Genomic DNA, 19,029 nt, shown 5'->3' on the forward strand with positions numbered 1-19,029 from the left:
AGGTGAACCCGGTGCTGATGGAGTCCATTGTGAGCTACATTCCCTGCCATCCTTTGCTGTTCTGTAGATGTGAAATGCAACAGGAAAATGGCTAGTTACTACACACTCTGGGTGGAGGGTGGATTCAATGTCAGTTTGATGGGCAAAAGTGTGGGATTGAGATCTGCTGGATGCTAGGATATTGAAGGGACAAATATATAAAGCAGGCGTTTGCAAACTCCAGCTACATGTGATTTGCAATCATTTCTTTGCTCATGTGCAAGGCAGGCAGAATGACCGTGCTTAGGCACTAAATACTGGCCAACAGCAGATGCTATTTGGAGTGGTGAATTGTAACTAGTGGTGTTCCACAGGGATCATTGCTGGGACCTCCACTGTTCGTGATCTGCGTAAATGGCTGGTCTAATTAGTATGTTTGCAGACAATACAAATATTTGTGGAGTTGTGGATAGTGAGGAGGATTGGTAGAGGATACAGCAGGATATAGATCAGTTGGAGGCATGAGATAGATTTTAATCTAGACAAATGTGAAGTGATGCATTTTGGAAGGTCAAGTACAAGTGGAAATTATGCATTGAACGGTAGAGCCCTTAGGAGCATTGATATGTAGAAGGATCTGGGTGTGCAGGTCTACAGATCACTAAAGGCGGCAGCGCAGGTAGATATGGTAGTGAAAAAGGCCTATGGCATATTTGCTTTCATTGGAAAGGGCATTGAGTATAAGGATAGACATGTTATTCTGCAGCTTTGTAGAACTTTGGTTAGGCCACATTTGGAATATTGCATACAGTTCTAGCCACCACACAACCAGAAGGACGTGGATGCTTTGGAGAGGGTACAGAAAAGTTTTACCAGGATATTGGGTGAAAACTTGAAACATCAGTTTTCCTGCTGCTCTGATTCTACTTCACCTACGGTGTTCCTCCAACTCCACACTGTACTGACTCTGACTCCAGCATCTGCAGTTCTTACTATTGACCAGGATGTTGCCTGGTATGGAGGATTTTAGCTTTAAGAAAGGTTGGATAGACTGGGTTTGCTTTAACTGGAACGCAGGAAGTTGAGGGGCGACCTGATAGAAGTTTATGAGATTGTGATTGGCGGATAGACTGGAAAGTATGAGGCTTTTTCCGAGGATGGAGGAGTCAGTTACTAGCAGACATGGGTTCAAGGTACGAGGCGGCAAGTTTAAAAGAGATGTGCAAGGCACAAAGGGTAGTAAGTGTCTGGAACGCGCTGCCAGAGGACGTGGTGGAAGCAGACACAGTAGCAGTATTCAAGAAGCACCTGGACAAGTACATGGATGAATAAGAAGGGAATAGAGGGACATGATACTGTAAGTGAAGACAATTCTGTATGGAAGGGCAAAATGTGTCAGCACAGGCTCGGAGTGCCACAGGGCCTGTTCCTGTGTTGTATTGTTCTTTATTCTTTGTTCAATACTGTTCATACTTAGCTCAAATAGTGATAAGGTTCAGCCCATTGGTTCAAGTAAGTAACACCATTCTCTGTGGCAGCTATGATTCCATGATTCACATTCACTGGAGAACAATACTGGTGGTGACCTGGAGCAAGGTATTGGACTGGATCGGGGAAAATTGAAGCACCTAGGGAATGAAAAAGAGGTGTGACTGGAGTTGCAGAGATACCACAACTGTTATTTTGTTTGAATCATTGAAAACTGTTGACTGAACTTTCAGTTATGCACTGTACACTACCACACATCAAGGGTACAGACTTTACTAACAAAGAAAACCTGTTCAAGTGTCAACTATTGTTTAATTCACATAATGCAAGAAATGTTTTCCCTGGTGATACATACACATCAAAAAGACAGATATTTTGCCAGACTGCATTTTGTTTATCTTTCCTTTTATTGTGTGACTGACCATTGGCACAGAGCTATGGAAAATCCTGGGTAACCTCCCCACTCAGTTTAAGAACAGGCTGTGACCTCAAGAGTTCAGCAGCAGTTTTGAATGATTTCTTCAACAATTAAAGCCCACAATTCCTCCTCCTGAATAACAATTCGAACCATGATTCTACATCTTTTGCCAGTCTGTCAAAGTTTTTTTGGTTGAGTTGCCGACAATATTGAGCATTGCACATCAGCATGCAAGTAATCCTTTAGATCTAAAGCAGATTAGCACGAAAACCTGTGTAAAGTATTCAGAAATATACAAATCTAATCATAGTGTTGATTTTGATACTTGATCCTCAAAACAAGTTTTGAAGAGGATACAAAAGTCCTCAATCATATAAATGGGTTAGTCGAGTGGGTAAACATTTGGCAGATGGAAAATTATGTAGGAAAATGTGAATATGTTCACTTTGGCAAGATGAATAGAAAAGCAGAGAAGATGCATTCCAAAGGGTAAAAAAAAATTCCAAGGGACAGGCCCAAATCTGTAGTTAAATAGAAATGTTAAAACTAGTACCAAACTAAAAGAAAAAGCACATCTATGCTCAAAGACGGGTGGGATGGAATATTGGAAAGAATATAAAAGAAACAAAGAATAATCTAAACATTAATGAGGAGGGAAGAATTATACAACAAGGGAAAGTTATCCAGAAATATAAAAACAGATATTGAGAGTTTCTATAGATATTTAAAGAAGGGGGAGGTAGTGTGTACTACTGGTGTGGCTGGACTGGTAATCCAGTGCCTGTTTTGGTGAAGAGATGGTAGTTCCAGAAGTTTGGCACAGCGAGTGTAGAGGAACAGTGATGTATTTCCAGGCTGAGGCAATGGATGGCTTGGAGAGAAACTTACAAGTGATGCTGTTCCCATGTATCTGCTGCCCTTGTCCTTCTGGATAATAGTGGTTGTGCGTGTGAGAGGAATTATTTAGGGATTTTTGACAAATTGCTGTGTCAAAATGATTCTGTAACTACTAGATTGTTTTAAAATTTCATTTGCTCCATTGATTTCCTTTACAAAAATAAATCTGCCATCTTTACTTGGCCTGGTCACTTAACAGTCCTCTGAATTAGCTAGTACGCCACTTAGCTGTGAAGCAGTCCCTTGCTTCCACGGTGTCAATGATGGGCAATAAATGTCAGCCTTGCCAATGACACCCACATCTTATCAGTGAATGAAAATATAACCTTTCCTCATCAAGCAGATATATTATGCCAAAAACAGGCTTCTGAAAATCAGAATTATGCCAAAGTCATCAATTTTTCCTGTAGGAGATCTCGGCATCACTCCCAGAATGAAATAAATGCAGGAATAAAGAGGGCATTCGTGGACTGATTCCCAGAGGCTGGTTTCAGTGAGATGTGGACATGGGACCCAAGCCCGTTACCCTAATATTAACTTCCCATCTTTTGGCCCTCCCTAATCTCTAGACACAAACCTGAATGACATGCCTAGTAAAGAGAACTTAACTGACAATTCCTTCTGAAAATTTTGGGATCAACCTGTACTCGCCTTTACTAAATTCTTTTGAATGGATCACAAGGGCAAATTCCTGCTGACAGCAATGATGCTTTGGGAATTTCAGATTCAATATCCATCCAGAGGTTAGAAGAATGAGGAGCGTCTCAAAGAAGCCAATTAAATTCTGACAGGACTAGGTAGGATAAAAGCAGGAAGAATGTTCCTGATGGCATGGCAGTTCCAGGACCAGGGGTCACAGTCTAAGGATGCAGGTCTGAAATGAGATGAAATTTCTTCACCCAGAGATTGGTGAGCCAGTGGAATTCTCTGCCAAAGAAACTGGCTGAGTCAAACATTGGATGTTTTCAAAAAGAATCATTATTAGAGCTAAAGGGATCAAAGGGTAGAGGGAAGTGGGAACAGGATACAGAGTTGAATGATCAGCCACGATCCTGTTGAATGGCAAACCAGCCCTTTAAGCTCAAAGGACTATGTGGCCTACTTCTGTTCCTATATTCTAAGTTTTCTATTATTGATTAAATAGACGCTACAGAATACTGTTGAACAGGTGGATCTGGATGACCTTGTATATGAAAACCTTATGTCAGCAAATAGGTATGGCAAGTACGCAAACTTTTTATTAGCCTGCACCTATGAGACTAGGAGTGTCTGGTTGATCAAGTATTCTGCATAATCAAAAGGTCCATATAATCAATGTAAAAACGCACACAAAGAATAGAAACATAATGCAGGGGTATACACATCACTGTTATACTTCATTTACAGTATTAATCACTTAAATAGTAATGTAATTTTAAGATTTTGGAGTAGATTTGTAGCTCGGGTTGTGGGTTTTGAGGTTGGTTGGCTCGCCAAGCTAGTTTGTTGTTCCGCAGACGTTTTGTTACCGTGCTTGGTAACATCCTCAGTGCAGCCTCTGATGATGCGTCAGTGTGTTTTCCTGCCTGGATTTTACACTCTGGGGTTTGTAATTTTGCCTTAAATAAAACAGCAGAAAGCCTTCTCACTCACCCCCTCAACATCATGGATAGACTGTGGTATCTGAGGAGAAATTGACTCAGAATTGAATTGACTGTTGATATTTCATTTGGCCATTTGATTGAACAACAAGTGTGTTTACATTGGGGTAAATAAACTTAAAAACAGGACAGAATAATACAGTAAACCTCAGTAAAATACAGTAAACTACAGGTATATAATTTTTTGCCAATTTATTGAGAGTGCCAGTTCATAAGAAGCTAGTTAAACCAAAGTTTGCTGTAATTAAAAGGCAGATGGAATATTTTATTGTAAGATCGATAAGAGTACAAACAGTAGAGAGACCCCATCTGATGCAAGTACTGTGTGCTGTTCTGGTCTCTTGACTTAAGGAAGGCTATGCTTTCATGGTAAGCAGTTCAAAGAATGTTCACTTGGCCGAACAGATTGTGAAATGATCAGTGTGGGCAAACAGTCATTGGAGTTTCGAAGGTATTAAAATGTAAAATATTCTGAGGGGGCTTTATATGGTTGATGTTGGTCAGATGTTTCCTGTCATGGGGAAGTCTGGGTCCAGGGTCACAGCTTAAAAACAAAAGCTTCTCACATTTAAAATGGAGATGAGGAGGTATTTCTTCTTTCAGAGGATCAGTGGTGTTTGGAGTTCTTTTCTACAGACAGAAGTAGAGATTGGGTCATTGGATGTCTTCAGGTTGAGATAGATAGATTTCTGACTGACTCCTTTGTAAAAGGTAATGGGGACAGATGGAATATGAAGTTAAGACTACAGTCAGTTCAGCCATGATGTTATTAAATGGTAGAGCAAGCTTGGTGTACCAAATGGCCTACAGTTACTTCTAATTCTTATGATCGATCTCTGCAATCTTCTGCTTTGTAACCCTCCCATAATATGTGTTTTTTAAAATCTGGCCTCTTATGACATTCTTGAGAACCAATTTCTTTAATCAAGCTTTTAGTTACCTGCTGCAATATCTCTGTTTTTGACTGAGTTGTATTTTGCTTTTTAACATTCCTATGAAAATCTTTGGGACATTTTATTGTGTTTAAGGGATTAAATTTTGTAAGCACAAATTGTTGTAACAAGTAATAAACAGTAATTTATCTCAAGTGTAAAATGCTTTCTTAAAGCAGACACTTTTCCTCATTCTTGCAATGTTATATTTTGGGCATCTCTTCGATACAGTAAATTATTGTACTCATTTTGAAATGTATTGAGATTCATATTGACATTCATTTACACATTAGCAAATACCAACGCATCAAAACTGCTCAAAATACCTAAATGAAACAGCAAAAGAAGCAATAAAGGAACTGAACAGTAGAATTAATTAAACTGTTCAAAATAGTTTCTGAAAATCTTTTAAAATGAGTTTGCTTATCTCTAAATGGAAAGGGTGCAGTGCAGGACATCTTGTTACTAACCAAAGAAAAGTGGGAAAAAATTGTCAGATTTGTAAGCAATTTATTGAACTTCACATCCATTGTTTGATTTATGCTTGAGATATTTGCAGGTAGGCATCTGTCCAACAGTTCAGTCTCTCTGCAAGCATTTCTTGTGCCTCGTGCAAACAGCTGTTTCCACAAACAAGCTCACTTTCAATAATGTGGCCATTTGCTTGAAGTAATCAGAGAATTAGCATGCCTGGGGTAAAGGGTAAATCATGTTTAAACATTTATGTAACTATGGGCTATGCAGCTCTCTGACTGTGACCAAGTATCTTTTTCAGGCTAAAGGAAATACTCATCGGAGTTATAAGGAATTGTGGAATTCAACTAATCATTAATCAATTCTCAGAAATAACAATAAGCCCACTGAAAAATCTGCTTAGACTAATAAATTGAAATGTTACAAACTACCATGCCTTAAAATCTATCTCTGTAAGGAAATATCATGTGAGAAAGTAGTCATTCAGAACTTCATTCCCTTGTCATTGTGGCATAACAGCTGAGTCATGTCAGTGCACGTGGGGAAGAGTGCATTACTTATCCCTATCAGATAGGGTATCACATGGAGCTGCCAACAAATACTAGCTACTTCCATCTTGGCTGAAATGGCAGCTGCTAAAAGCTCCTCCTGCTTGATCTGCAAGAGATTCCAAATTGGTAAAGCATGATTAAAGAGGCAAGTGAGCTTAATTCCAAAAGGTGTCTATCACACTACGTATGCTTGCAGTTGGAGAATAAGTGAACTTGCTGACAGATGAGATCACTATTGCTTGAACCATATCCAGATGAACGTTTCCGGCAACTCTTGTTTGAAACAACAATTAGTGGTTTCTGAACAGGTTTTACTCCCGTTCAGGAACTACCCATTTGTAGAGAGATAATGGGAACTGCAGATTCTGGAGAATCCGAGACAACAAAGTGTGGAGCTGGATGAACACAGCAGGCCAAGCAGCACCTTAGGAGCATAAAAGCTGACGTTTTGGGCCTAGACCCTTCCGAAATGTCAGCTTTTGTGCTCCTAAGATGCTGATTGGCCTGCTGTGTTCATCCAGCTCCATCATTTGTACAGATCTGGGTAATGACCCTTAAGCACAAATTGTATAATTGTGCACAAAAACAAAGTTGGTGGAAAAGCTCAGCAGGTCTGGCAGCATCTGTGAAGGAGAAAACAGAGTTAACGTTTCGGGTCCAGTAACCCTTCGTCAGAACTGATGGTGGCTGGGAAAATAGGGAGGTGGGTGGGATAGAGAGTAAATGATAGGAGAGAGCCCGAAGAGAGAGAAAGACAGTTGGACAGACAAAGGAGTTGGTAACGATCAGGCTGGGAGGGTGAATAGTTGTTAATAGGGACTGTTAGTGAAAAACAACAGGGGGTGCGTCGTGGCAAGCTGTGTGATAACAAGGCCTGGTGTGTGGGGTGGGGGGCTGGGACATGGGAGAGTTTAGGCCCTAAAATTATTGAACTCAATATTGAGTCCGGAGGGCTGTAGGGTCCCCAAGTGGAAAATGAGATGTTGTTCTCCAGCTTGCGCTGGGCTTCATTGGAACACTAGCAAGCCGAAGACAGAGATGTTGGCTAGGGAACAAGGTGGTGCATTGAAGTGGCAAGCAACAGGTAGTTCAGGGTCTTCTTTGCAAGCAGAACGTAGAAGTTTGCAAGTCTATGCTTCGTTTCCCCAATGTAGCGGAGACCACATTGTGAGCAGCGAATGCAGTAGACTAGATTCTTGGAAGTGCAGGTGAAGTGTTGCTTCACCTGGAAGGTATGTTTGGGCCCTTGGATACTGGGGAGGGAGGAGGTAAATGCACAGGTATTGCACCTTCGCTGGTTACAGGGGAAAGTGCCGTAGGGCTGTGGGGAGGTGTTGGGGGGGGCAAGAAAGTATGGACCAGGGTGTCCCGCAAGGAACGGTCCCTACGGAACGTAGACAAGGAAGGGGAGGAGATTATGTGTCTGGTAGTGTCATCTTGCTGGCAGTGGCGGAAATGACATCTGATGATCTTCTAGATGTGGATGCTGGTGGGATGGTAGGTGAGGATAAGGGTAACCCTATCGCTGTTGCGGGAGGGAAGAGAAAGGGTGAGGGCAGAAGTGCGGGAGATGGGTCGGACTCTATTGAGGGCCTTGTCGACAACAGAGCTGGGGAATCCTCAGTTAAGGAAGAATGTGGACATTTCAGAGGCTCCCTTGTCGAAGTTGGCCTCATCTGAATGTATGCGACGGAGATGAAGGAACTCAGAGAACGGGATAGGGTCTTTACAGGAAGTGGGGTGTGAGTATGTATAGCCCAGGTAGCTGTGGGAGTTGGTGGGTTTGTAATGGATATTGGTGGCCAGTCTATCCCCAGAAATGAAAAAAGAAATGTCAAGGAAGGGAAGGGAGGAGTCAGAGATAGACCAGGTGAAAGTGAGGCTAGCGTGAAATTTGGATGCGAAATTGATGAAGTTTTCCAATTCTCGACGAGACAGGGAAGCAGCACCAAGGATATCATTAATGTATTGGAGAAAGAGTTGCGGGTGGGCGCCAGAATAGGACGGAACAAGGAATGTTCCACGTACCACACAAAGAGACAGGCATAACTAGGGCCCATGTGGATGCCCATCACAACCCCTCTTACCTGAAGAAAATGAGAGGAGTTGAAAGAAAAGTTGTTGAGTGTGAGGACAAGCTCAGCCAAACGGAGGACAGTCGTGGTGGGTGGGGATGGTTCAGGTCTTTGTTCCAGGAAAAAGCGGAGAGCCCTAAGGCCCTCCTGGTGGGGAATGGACATGTAAAGGGATTGTACATTCAGGGTAAAGAGGAGGTGACTGGAGCCGGCAAACTGGAAGCTTTGAAACTGGTGTAAAATGTCAGATGAATCATGGATGTATGTGGGTAGGGATTGGACCAGGGAGAAGATTGAGTCAAGGTAAGAAGAGATGATTTCTGTGGGGCGTGAGCAGGCTGAAACAATGAGTCTATTTGGGCAGTCCTGTTTGTCGATTTTTGGCAGGAGGTAGAAATGAGCTGTGCGGGTTTGGGGGGCTATTAGCTTGGAAGCGGATGGGGGGAGATCACTGGATGAAATGAGATCCATAACCATGGTGGATACAATGTCCTAATGTGCCATGGTGGGGTCATGTTCCAGGGGAAGTTAAGGGGAGGTATCTAAGAGCTGGAGCTCAGCCTTTACAAGGTAGAGGTCAGTACAACAACAACACCACCCTGATCAGCAGGCTTGATGACAAAGTTAGGGTTAGATCTGAGTGCACATGAAGGATGCAATTTTCAAGATACATGAGCATAACACTTGAAAGTTAACAAGAGCGTTGGTCAGACCCAAACTACAAACTGATTGATGAGTACACAGCACAACAGGAACCAGTAATTGGTAGTAAATGGGACCATCTAACAATCACATTAAGGAAGGTCAAAATGTCAACTGTTGTGCTAAATGGGAATTTTATTCAGGTGCAACTGGGGTGAAGGTGGTACACCTATGCATTTACCTCCTCCCTCCCCAGTATCCAAGGGGCTAAACATACTTTCCAGGTGAAGCAACATTTCACCTGCACTTCCAAGAATCTAGTCTACTGCATTTGCTGCTCACAATGTGGTCTCCTCTACATTGGGGAAACGGGGCGTAGACTTGGTGATGGCTTCACAGAACATCAACGTTCTGCTTGCAAAAAAGACCCTGAACTACCTGTTGCTTGCCACTTAATGCACCACCTTGCTCCCTGGCCAACATATCCTCTGACTTGCTACAGTGTTCCAGGGAAGCCCGGCGCAAGCTGCAGGAACAACACCTCATTTTCCGCTTGGAGACCCTACAGCCCTCAATATTGAGTTCAATAATTTTAGGGCCTAAACTCTCATGTCCCAGCCCGCCACACCACACACCAGACCTTGTTATCACATAGACTGTCACGACATACCCCTGTTGTTAGTCAATAACAGTCCCTATTAACAGCTATTCACCCTGCCAGCCTGATCATTATCAACTCCTTTGTCTGTCCAACTGTCTTTCTCTCTCTTTGGGTTCTATCCTATCATTTACTTCCTACCCCATGCAACTCCCTATTTCCCAGCCACCATCAGTTCTGAGGAAGGGTTACCAGACCCGAAACGTTAACTCTGTTTTCCCCTTCACAGATGCTGCCAGACCTGCTGAGCTTTTCCACCAACTTTGTTTTTGTTCCTGATTTACAGCAGTCACAGTTCTTTTGGTTTTTATTTAGTATAATTGTACAGATGGGCATTGGTACATATGTTGTCAAGAAAGGATTGTAACTTACTAGGCCCAGGTTGAGTGGGCAGTACCATTTTGAACACAGTTAAAAAGGAACAAAACCAGAGAGCATCAACATAAAGTATTCATTCAGAAATTAAACAGGAAATTTACCTAGAGTGGTGGAAATATGGTGTGGTTACACAGGGAATTGTGAGGCTAAGTTGTATAGAAGCATTTAAGAGAAAGCTTGATAATTATATCGGAAGAAAGTGTTAAAGGATTCTGTTGATAGAGCTAGATGAGGAGGGAGGTTTGACTGCAGTAGAAGGACATGTATGGATGGTTGGTATATTGTATATAAACTAACGCTATAACCCTAAAAGGCAAGATTAAATGAAATGTTGTCTTGCAAAAGATAACAGAAAGTGACTGAGAAAACTAGAGAAACCCTTGGAGAGGAACAGTATTCTAGAATATGGTGAAACAACGGGGAAATGGGATTAGAAAACTGATGTGAAACTAGCGTAGCAATGAAGGGCTATTTGGTTTCATCGGTGTTAACATTTTTATGATTCTGTGAAATATATGATGCATTTATTCAACGCCCAAGTAGCATTCTAAGGAAGGTACTTGTTTTGAAGCTTGGAAGTTACTGTATGGAAAATAAACACATTGTGGTTCAACTCTCATTCAAGGAATAGTGCGTTATTGAGTTGATTTTATTAACTGGCATCAATAAAGGCTCTTCTCCCCAACTGCACCTGAATAAAGTTTCCATTTACCACAATAGTTGACTTTTTGTCTTCCCTTAATGAGATTGTGAGATGATCCCATTTACTATCAATTACTGGTTCCTGTTGCGCTGTGTACTCATCAATCAGTTTGTAGTTTGGGCCTGACCAACAACTGATCTTGTTAACTTTCAAGTGTAATGTTTATGAATCTTGAAAATTGCATCCTTCATGTGAAAACAAACTTCACAAAGGCATTATAAAACATTAAATTTGACATCAAGTTACATAAGGGCAGAAAAAGTAGGTTTAACAAATTTTTGAAAAGAGGATAGTAAGGTAGAAAGGTGGAAGGATTCAGACTTGGTAATAACCTTGAAATTAAGATATGCACATTTGCAAATTCTATACATCTTGGTGCCTGGCTTTGTACAAACCCATTTGTGATTATGAATTAATTAAAGGAGTCTCCAAATTGTATCCACAGTCCAAATGGGACACTGGTTCCAACTTATGTAATTTTGTTTCTTCGATTACCAAGCTTTGTCCCATTTGAATTCTGTTGGCTGGGGTATTTGGAAAAGGCTTTTTATTGTATTGTTGCTTCATTGATTAAAGAATCTTAAATCAGGGAAGAAAGAACTGAAAAATTTTCATTTATGTCACACTTCCAATGATCTCAGAAAGTTGTAAAAGTTCTTTGTGGCCAATTAACTAATTTGAATTGTGATGAAGGAAACAGCAATCAATTTATGCACACAAACGACTAACAGCAATGAGGTAGAAGGCAGATGATTTGCTCAAGTGATGTTGATTGAGGGTTAAATATTAGCTGCGAATAAGAAGAACTCTCCTACTCTTCAAATAATGCCTTGTTTTTCCGTATCAATATGTAAGATACTTGCCTACTCCCATGTGATTTTTTTTTCCCACAGAAAGCATATAGGACGAATCAATTGCATTCAAAATCTACAAACAACAACCGGGTGCTTAAACAGATGGTTCTCATAACACACAACAGCAGAACAGATATAGAAAAGGAGGTGTCAAAAGATGATGCTGGTTGTATTTATGGTGTGACAAGAGCTTTAAAACGACACCTTGAACATTAAAAGCTCATGGACACTGGCAGATTCTCCAAATAACTTAATACCATAATTACCTGCACAAAGAATGCAAAATCACAAGCATTCTAAGCAGGTAGCCATGTGTACAAAACTTGTTCAGGCTATCAAGCCAGAAACCTCTATGCATGTGCCTTCTCTGTGTTAAGTTTGGTGAACAAATTGCTGGTGAAATTGTTGATGAAACAGTAAATTTTTTAATAGCATATGGGTTTTAGAGGAGGTTGGTTCCCAAAACTACTTTTAAGGCTTAATATGGAACAAGTCAGCTTCCATCATCTTTGTAATATTGTAAATGTCATGGATACCGTGTAATTAATAGTATTTGTGGTCTGTGAGTCAATGTGCAGCATATGAGGTATACAAATTTAGTGATTGAAGAACAAGACAAAAACTTGGATCAGGAGTTTCTCTTGGCAAGCTGTAAAACAGTAATAAACAAAATCTGATCTTTTGGAGTTAAGTTTTGGGAAAAAGTGACAAAATCTGCTAGATTTGTGTAAAATTTCGACTGGTCCACATCTGCCTTTAAACCATTGTTGTTAATGTGCCGTTGGTTATTTTTCCATGATAAGGGTGCTTTAAAGGCAGAAGTAAATGTTGTTGTGTGACAGAAATAAACTTGGGAAACCAGAAGAAAGGACCGACCGAAAAAAATGAGGGAAAACAGACTGGCTGACAGAGCAGAGTGTCTAACTGGTCTCCCCTTCTCCTTAGGCATATGCGTTTAAAACCTCCACAGAGGATGTGTCAATCAATGGCGATTACAACGAGGTTCAGAATAAGATGGAGAAGAAGGAAAATTGGACCACTCCTTATAGAAGCACAAAGGAAGAAACAGTTGACATCAGCACAAACTTCCTGCAGAGAGATGCTGCAGCTACCTACACACAGCCTGAGGTAAGAAATCAAGCCAAGAGGGTAAATAATAGCATTTTGACAGCTGAGTCACATTTATATATCTCTTGTCAATTTGAAAAGCAGCTGAAGGGGAAAGGGATCCAAGCAGAAAACCAAACCTGAAAGCAGCAATAACTAAATCATTTGACCTGTTCTAGGTTTAAAAGACAGTCTTGTCTACAAACACGCTCCTCACCTTCCACTCCAGCATGATAGGTTTGGCATGTGAGTTATGCAGGCATGGGTAAAAAACTCCAAACTTTAGATAAAATCATCACCATGAGCATTTATTCTCACCATGGTCAGGGATAGTTAGTACTAGCGTATGTGTTTCCAAAGCCACCAAACGTCCAAAGCAGGTTTATGTTTGGGTTTACTTAGCTTAGAAGGCAGTACTCATATTCTGCTTCTCCGCCAGCCTGGAGACCACAGTGTTTTTGTGGGAATACAGAAAATAGGGCTAGGATTAAACTGTTAGATCCACTATTCTCATACTTTTAATATACTTTTCTAATCTACCACAACCTATTTTTCCCTCATACTTTTGACCATAAAACTGTAACATATAGGAGTAAAAAATAGGCCATTCTGCCCATCACGACTGCTCCACAATTTGTTCATAGCTGACATGTTTCTCAACGCCATTTGCTATTCTTCTCCTTGTAATCTTTGACACCCTCTCTAATCAAGAACCTGTAAATCTCTGTTTTAAATACACATACTTAGCCTTCTGTGGCAATGAGTTCCACAGATTCACCACCCTCTGGTTGAATAAATTCTTCCCCTCATAGTTCCAAAGGGTTGTGCCTTCTTGCTGAGGCTATGCTTCAGGTCCTAGTCTCTCCTTTTCTCCACATTCTCTCTATTCAGGCCTCTCAAAATTGTTATCAATTTAATTTCATTTCTTACTAACAAGGTGACCCTACTCCCTGACCATTTGCCTTTCCTTTCAATAGGACTATCCTTGGATGTTTAGTTCCCAGCCCTGGTCCCCTGGTAACCACATCTATGTGATTCCCACTTCATACTCGCCAATTTCAATCAGTGGTACCATCTCCTTTACCTTGTTTTGTATTCTGCATGCATTTAAGTACAGAACCCTCAGTTCTGCATTGGCTGCACTCCTTCTCATTGCTGTCCCCTTCTTCTGTGCCTGAAGTTAGATTCCTGATCTTTTCATTACTCTCTGTCCTATTGCTTGCTCTGGAAACTTTAATAACCTTTCCTGATCCCTTCTCCGCTTTAACCTTTCAATAATTTTTCATGCAATAATTTTTCAACACCCCACTATTTAGCTTAAAGTCCTAGCTACAGCCCTATTATATGTGATTCACCTATACTCTGGTCCCAGCGTAATTCAGGTGGAGCATGTCCCATCAGAACATCTCCCACCTTCCCCAGTACTAATGCCAATGTCCCATGAATTCGAACCTGTTTCTCCCACACCAATCTTTGACCCATGCATTTACTTCTTTAATCTAGTTGATCATGTGCCAGTTAACTTGTGGCTCAGGCAGTAATCCAGAGATTATTGTCTTCTCAGATAACAATGTGTGGAGCTGGATGAACACAGCAGGCCAAGCAGCATCTTAGCTTTTGTGCTGCTAAGATGCTGCTTGGCCTGCTGTGTTCATCCAGCTCCACACTTTGTTATCTCGGATTTTCCAGCATCTGCAGTTTCCATTATCTCTGATCACAATTATTGTCTTCTCAGTTCTGCTTTTTAATTTAGCCCCTAGCTGTTCAAATTCCCTTAGCAGAACCTGTTTCCTGTCCTTATCTACATCATTAGTACCTACATGGAGCACGACAACTAGATCTTTCCCGTCGCACTCCAAGTTCCTCTGCAGCCCTGATTCAGCTACCCTGAATCTGGGCATTAGGCAGGCAACACAGCCTTTTGGATTCTTGATCCTGGTGACTGAGAACAGTGTCTATTTGCCTGACTATACCAACCCCAGCTACAACTACATTTCTCTTTTCTCCCCCGTCTTGAGTATTTCCCCATGCTACGATGCACTGGTCAGTTTGCTCATCCTCCCTACAGTCCCCACTCTCATCCCTTTAGACAAGCTGAAGGGCTGAGGCTCCTGGACCCTCTACCTGCATCCCTCTTAGTCGCACCCACCTGTCCCTAACCACTGACTGAATTTGTGGTAGTTAATCTGAAGGTTGTGACTGCCTCCAGAAACACAGTGTTCGGGCAACTCTCCCTCTCCCTGATGTGTTACAGTGTTTGAAGCTCAGACTCCAGCTCATCAACTCCAGCCAGAGTTCCTCAATCAACCAACTTTGGAGTTTCCTGTTATTAGAGGCAAGACTGTCTTTTCAGATTGAACAACATCACTTTCAAATTTGATGCAATATTTTTTCATATTATAGTCACTTTCCCAAGAGGCTTCTGGACAACCACATTAATAATTACCCCATCTTAATTGCACAATTTTAGATCTAAACTGGCCTGTTCTGTAGTTAAATTTTTAACATGCCATATGAGTAAACCATCTTGTATGCAGCCCTAGAATATATCCTTTATAGCATTACTGCTGCTGAGGTTGCAAAGTCTTCATTGAGTTTGAAATACCCCTGATTCTTCTTCCATGGCATCTCTAATATTTTGACTCATAATGTGCCCTACATTACTGATCTCATTTGGTGGCCTATAAATAACTCCTATCAATATTTGTTGAATCTGTGATTTTGATGTTGGATCAGAGAGTTTGTAGTAAGCACAGGAAGGTAAAAAAAAAAGACTGCCAATATCCTTCAAATATAACTCAAAGTTCCACTGTCACAGGAGTTTCATTCACATGTAGTCCACACAAAAATAGAGCTTCTTCGATGCCACCCTAAACATGAGCTTCAGGTTTTGGAAAAGCACCTCTAACTGCTTCAGCAACTTCCAGTTTTTTTTATTTTCTAAGTTAACCTGAGCAGGCAGGGCTTCGTGTTGTGGGCTCAATGCTCACTCAGAACAGAACAGAGATGGCTCAAATTTGTTTCAGTTTAGGAAGGACCCTCAACAGTCAGCCAATAGATCACCTTGAAGTATTTTCATTTGGATCCCAGAGGTCAAAGAGTCTTTAATTTTTAATTTGACAGGTTGATCATTAAAGACAAAGCCTTCGGACCTTGCCAATGTCAAAAGTGGACATGAATGCTACTCCTCTCAACCTGTTGGTTCTCCAGTTTTGAAAGCCCACCCACTACCCTTAAATGAACAAGGAAACAGTCTCCAGTGACAATTAAGGAGATCCCAGGAAAACCTGAAAAACCTGAATGGCGGCTTTTTCTTTGAGAGGCCACATTCAGGATCCACTAACAGCCCGAACTCCCATTTCCTGCCCTGAGGTGAAAATTCAGCCCTCTGTTCTGTTAAAATGGAAGATGAAACCAACAATGGGAAGAAATATGGTGATGAAGTGAAGGATGCTCTAAATTTTCTTAAGATATTGGAAGGGGCAAGAAATATTGCAGCTCAAACTCACACGAAATGTAAAATTGTCTATATTGAGTGTTAGGGGGCTAGGTTAGGTAGCTATTTGTCATGATATCTCAACAGAAGGAGGTTTAAGAGGCTAACAGCCTAATTTCCAGCCTGTGAGAAAGATCTTTAAAGAAAATTCTGAACAGCTTGGGAATGTATCCTTTCGCTTTGCTGTATTTCAGAGCACAAATGTCAACCTTTTCTTCCATTCAGTTGCTTTCTGTTATGGCCATTAAGTGAGGCCTGGGGAGTATTTGGCTCCCCAGTCTCCAGGTAACAGTATAAACTTTAAAGGAAACAGTTTACTGCCTAGCCATAGCTACTGTATGAGCATGAATACTCAACCATATGGTGTGAGATTAAATTTCTGTGTTTCTCATGTCAGGTAGAGTTGGCAGCTTCCCCTCCTAGAAAGATGTAAGTCAGCTATAAACAAAACACTGTGATAATTTTAGGCTGCCATAGCAAATAGCCAGGTTTAAGGAATTTAGTTTCTTCTCTTGCCAAGGTGGGATTTGAACTTAGAACCACCAGGCTGCTAGTTCAGTACCACGATCACTGGGTTACTGAACCTACTTTTGCTTTCAGTGTCTCTCATTTTACATGGAGTCCCCACAGTGTTGGTTAATTATATTTTCCCAGTTTCTCCTAAGTGTCACTGAGTCATCTCCCAAACCGCCTGTGTTTAAATCTCTCACCACCATATACTCTCATCTGGTCTTAGAGGACTTTTTCTCCTCCTTCTTCCTGGCACCACTTCTCTCTTTATTTTATGTCCTTACAATTTCACCATTTCCATCAATGTTGCTGAAATCTTCACTGATGCCCTGATGTACTGGTTCCCAATTTTGTCTGTTCTTGTCAGTCTACATATCCATCTCAAAACCTGCACCACATTAAGAGCCAGTTTTTGTTCCTCTCTTGTTGAGTGGTGCTTAGTTTGCTGCACAATGTGTTAAGGCCAGTTTCACCAGTGTCTTGTACATTCTTACTTTCAGCTTCAGTCATATTTTTCCTTTGCACAACATCCAACTAACCAGATCCATAGAAAAGGCACAGAAAAAGACCATTTAGCCCATCCTGCCTGCATCACTTATAAAGAAATTGAGCTGTCCATTTTAATTCCATGTTCCAGCACTTGTCTGTAGCCTTGCAGTTTACACCACTTTGGGTGCAGGTTCAGGAAGCTTTTAAATGATTAGAGAGCAATGCTGCGTGGCCTGATGTGTTCATCCAGCTCAACACCTTGTTATCACGGATTCTCCAGCATCTGCAGTTCCTATTATCTCTGCCCCTAAATGAAAAAGCTTTTCCTCATGTCCCCTCTAATTCCATGCCCTATCACTTTAAATCTGTTCCCCTTGGTAAATTGACTTCTCTGCTGGATGTATCAGACCTTTCCTATTACACCATCAAGGGTCTTCATAATTCAGTACACCTTAGTTAAGTCAGCCTCCAGCTTCCTCTGTTCTAAGGAAAGCAATCCTCACCCATCAGTCTTTGAGATGGCCAAGATGCAAAATGCTTGGAGAGAAAATAAAATCACTTCATACTTTTGAAATCAATTCTTCCTGCCAAAATGGATAGTTCCACATTTTCCCAAATCATGCTCCATCTGCTATCTCCTTGCCCTGTTACTCAACCTATCTATATCTTTTTGTAGCTCCCTTTATATCCTGTTCTCAACTTCCAATGTATCTTTGAGTCGACAACATATGTGACAACCATACCTTCTGTTTCTTCGTTTAAATAATGTATATAAATTGTAAAGAATTGAGGTCCCAGCTGATCCTTGTGACGTACCACTTGTTACATCTTGCCAACGTGAAAAAGACCTATTTATGCCTGTTCTCTACTTCTTGTTACCCAGCTAAACGTCTGTCCATGTCAATCTGTTACACCCCGAGACTATGAGCTTTCATTTTCCGCAATAATCTTTGATGTGCCACCTTATCAAATGCATTCTTAAATCTAAGGACAGTACACTCCCTCACTCGTCTTTAGCTAGAGCATCTGTTACCTCTTCAAAGGACTCCACCAGATTGAAGAAACTATGTTTTTCCTGTAAAGTTGTGACCAGAACTGTACACTAAATTCCAGCTGTAACTTAACAATTCCAGGATTGCATCCCTGGTTTTGTATTCTACTCCTTATTCAATGAAGGAAAGAATTCCATCTGTTTCCTGCCTACCTCATCTACCTGCCCTGTCACCTTCAAGGATCTGTGTTCATGTACTCCAAGGTCTGTCACTTGCTCAGCAACTCTCAATATTCTCCAGTTTGTTGTGCCTTTCCTTGTTTAGTTTTCTGTCCCAAAATCCATTGCCTCACACTTCTCTGGATTGAAGTCCATGGGCCACTTTTCTGTCCACTCAACCAAACATTCTTGTTAGGCCAAAGAAATCAAGGGTTATTGAGGATAGGTATGAATGTGGAATTCAAAGCACGAACAGACAAGCCACTGTCTAATGCATAGGTGGAGCAGGCTTAAAGGGCTGAAAAGTCTACTCCTACTCCGATTTTGTATGTTCATAAAAGACTGATATCATTCTGGAGTTAACAGCAATTCTGTTCACTATCAGCTACATGGCCAACTTTTGTGTCATCTGCAATTTTCCCAATTGTGTCCCCAACATTTCAGCCTAAGTCATTAATCTGAACAGCACACGGCAAGGGATTCAACATATTACTCTATGGAACATCACTGGAACCATCTTCCACTTGC

At 41.2% G+C, this 19,029-nt stretch overlaps 1 protein-coding gene across 4 annotated transcripts in view; it reads left to right on the top strand.

The window, feature by feature from the left end:
- Positions 1-19,029, top strand: part of LOC125456293 (olfactomedin-like protein 2B) — a 65,678-nt gene that overhangs the window by 10,722 nt on the left and 35,927 nt on the right. For all 4 annotated transcript variants that reach the window (XR_009446047.1, XM_059647736.1, XM_048539297.2 and 1 more), the window contains exon 4: positions 12,635-12,817. Coding sequence is in view for 3 of the 4 variants with exons in the window: in XM_059647736.1 (XP_059503719.1) it covers positions 12,635-12,817 (183 nt within the window). In the remaining variant the exon portion in view is untranslated. The remainder of the gene's footprint in view (positions 1-12,634; positions 12,818-19,029) is intronic.

The sequence above is a fragment of the Stegostoma tigrinum genome, chromosome 8 (assembly GCF_030684315.1).
Source record: "Stegostoma tigrinum isolate sSteTig4 chromosome 8, sSteTig4.hap1, whole genome shotgun sequence".
Lineage (NCBI taxonomy): Eukaryota > Metazoa > Chordata > Chondrichthyes > Orectolobiformes > Stegostomatidae > Stegostoma > Stegostoma tigrinum.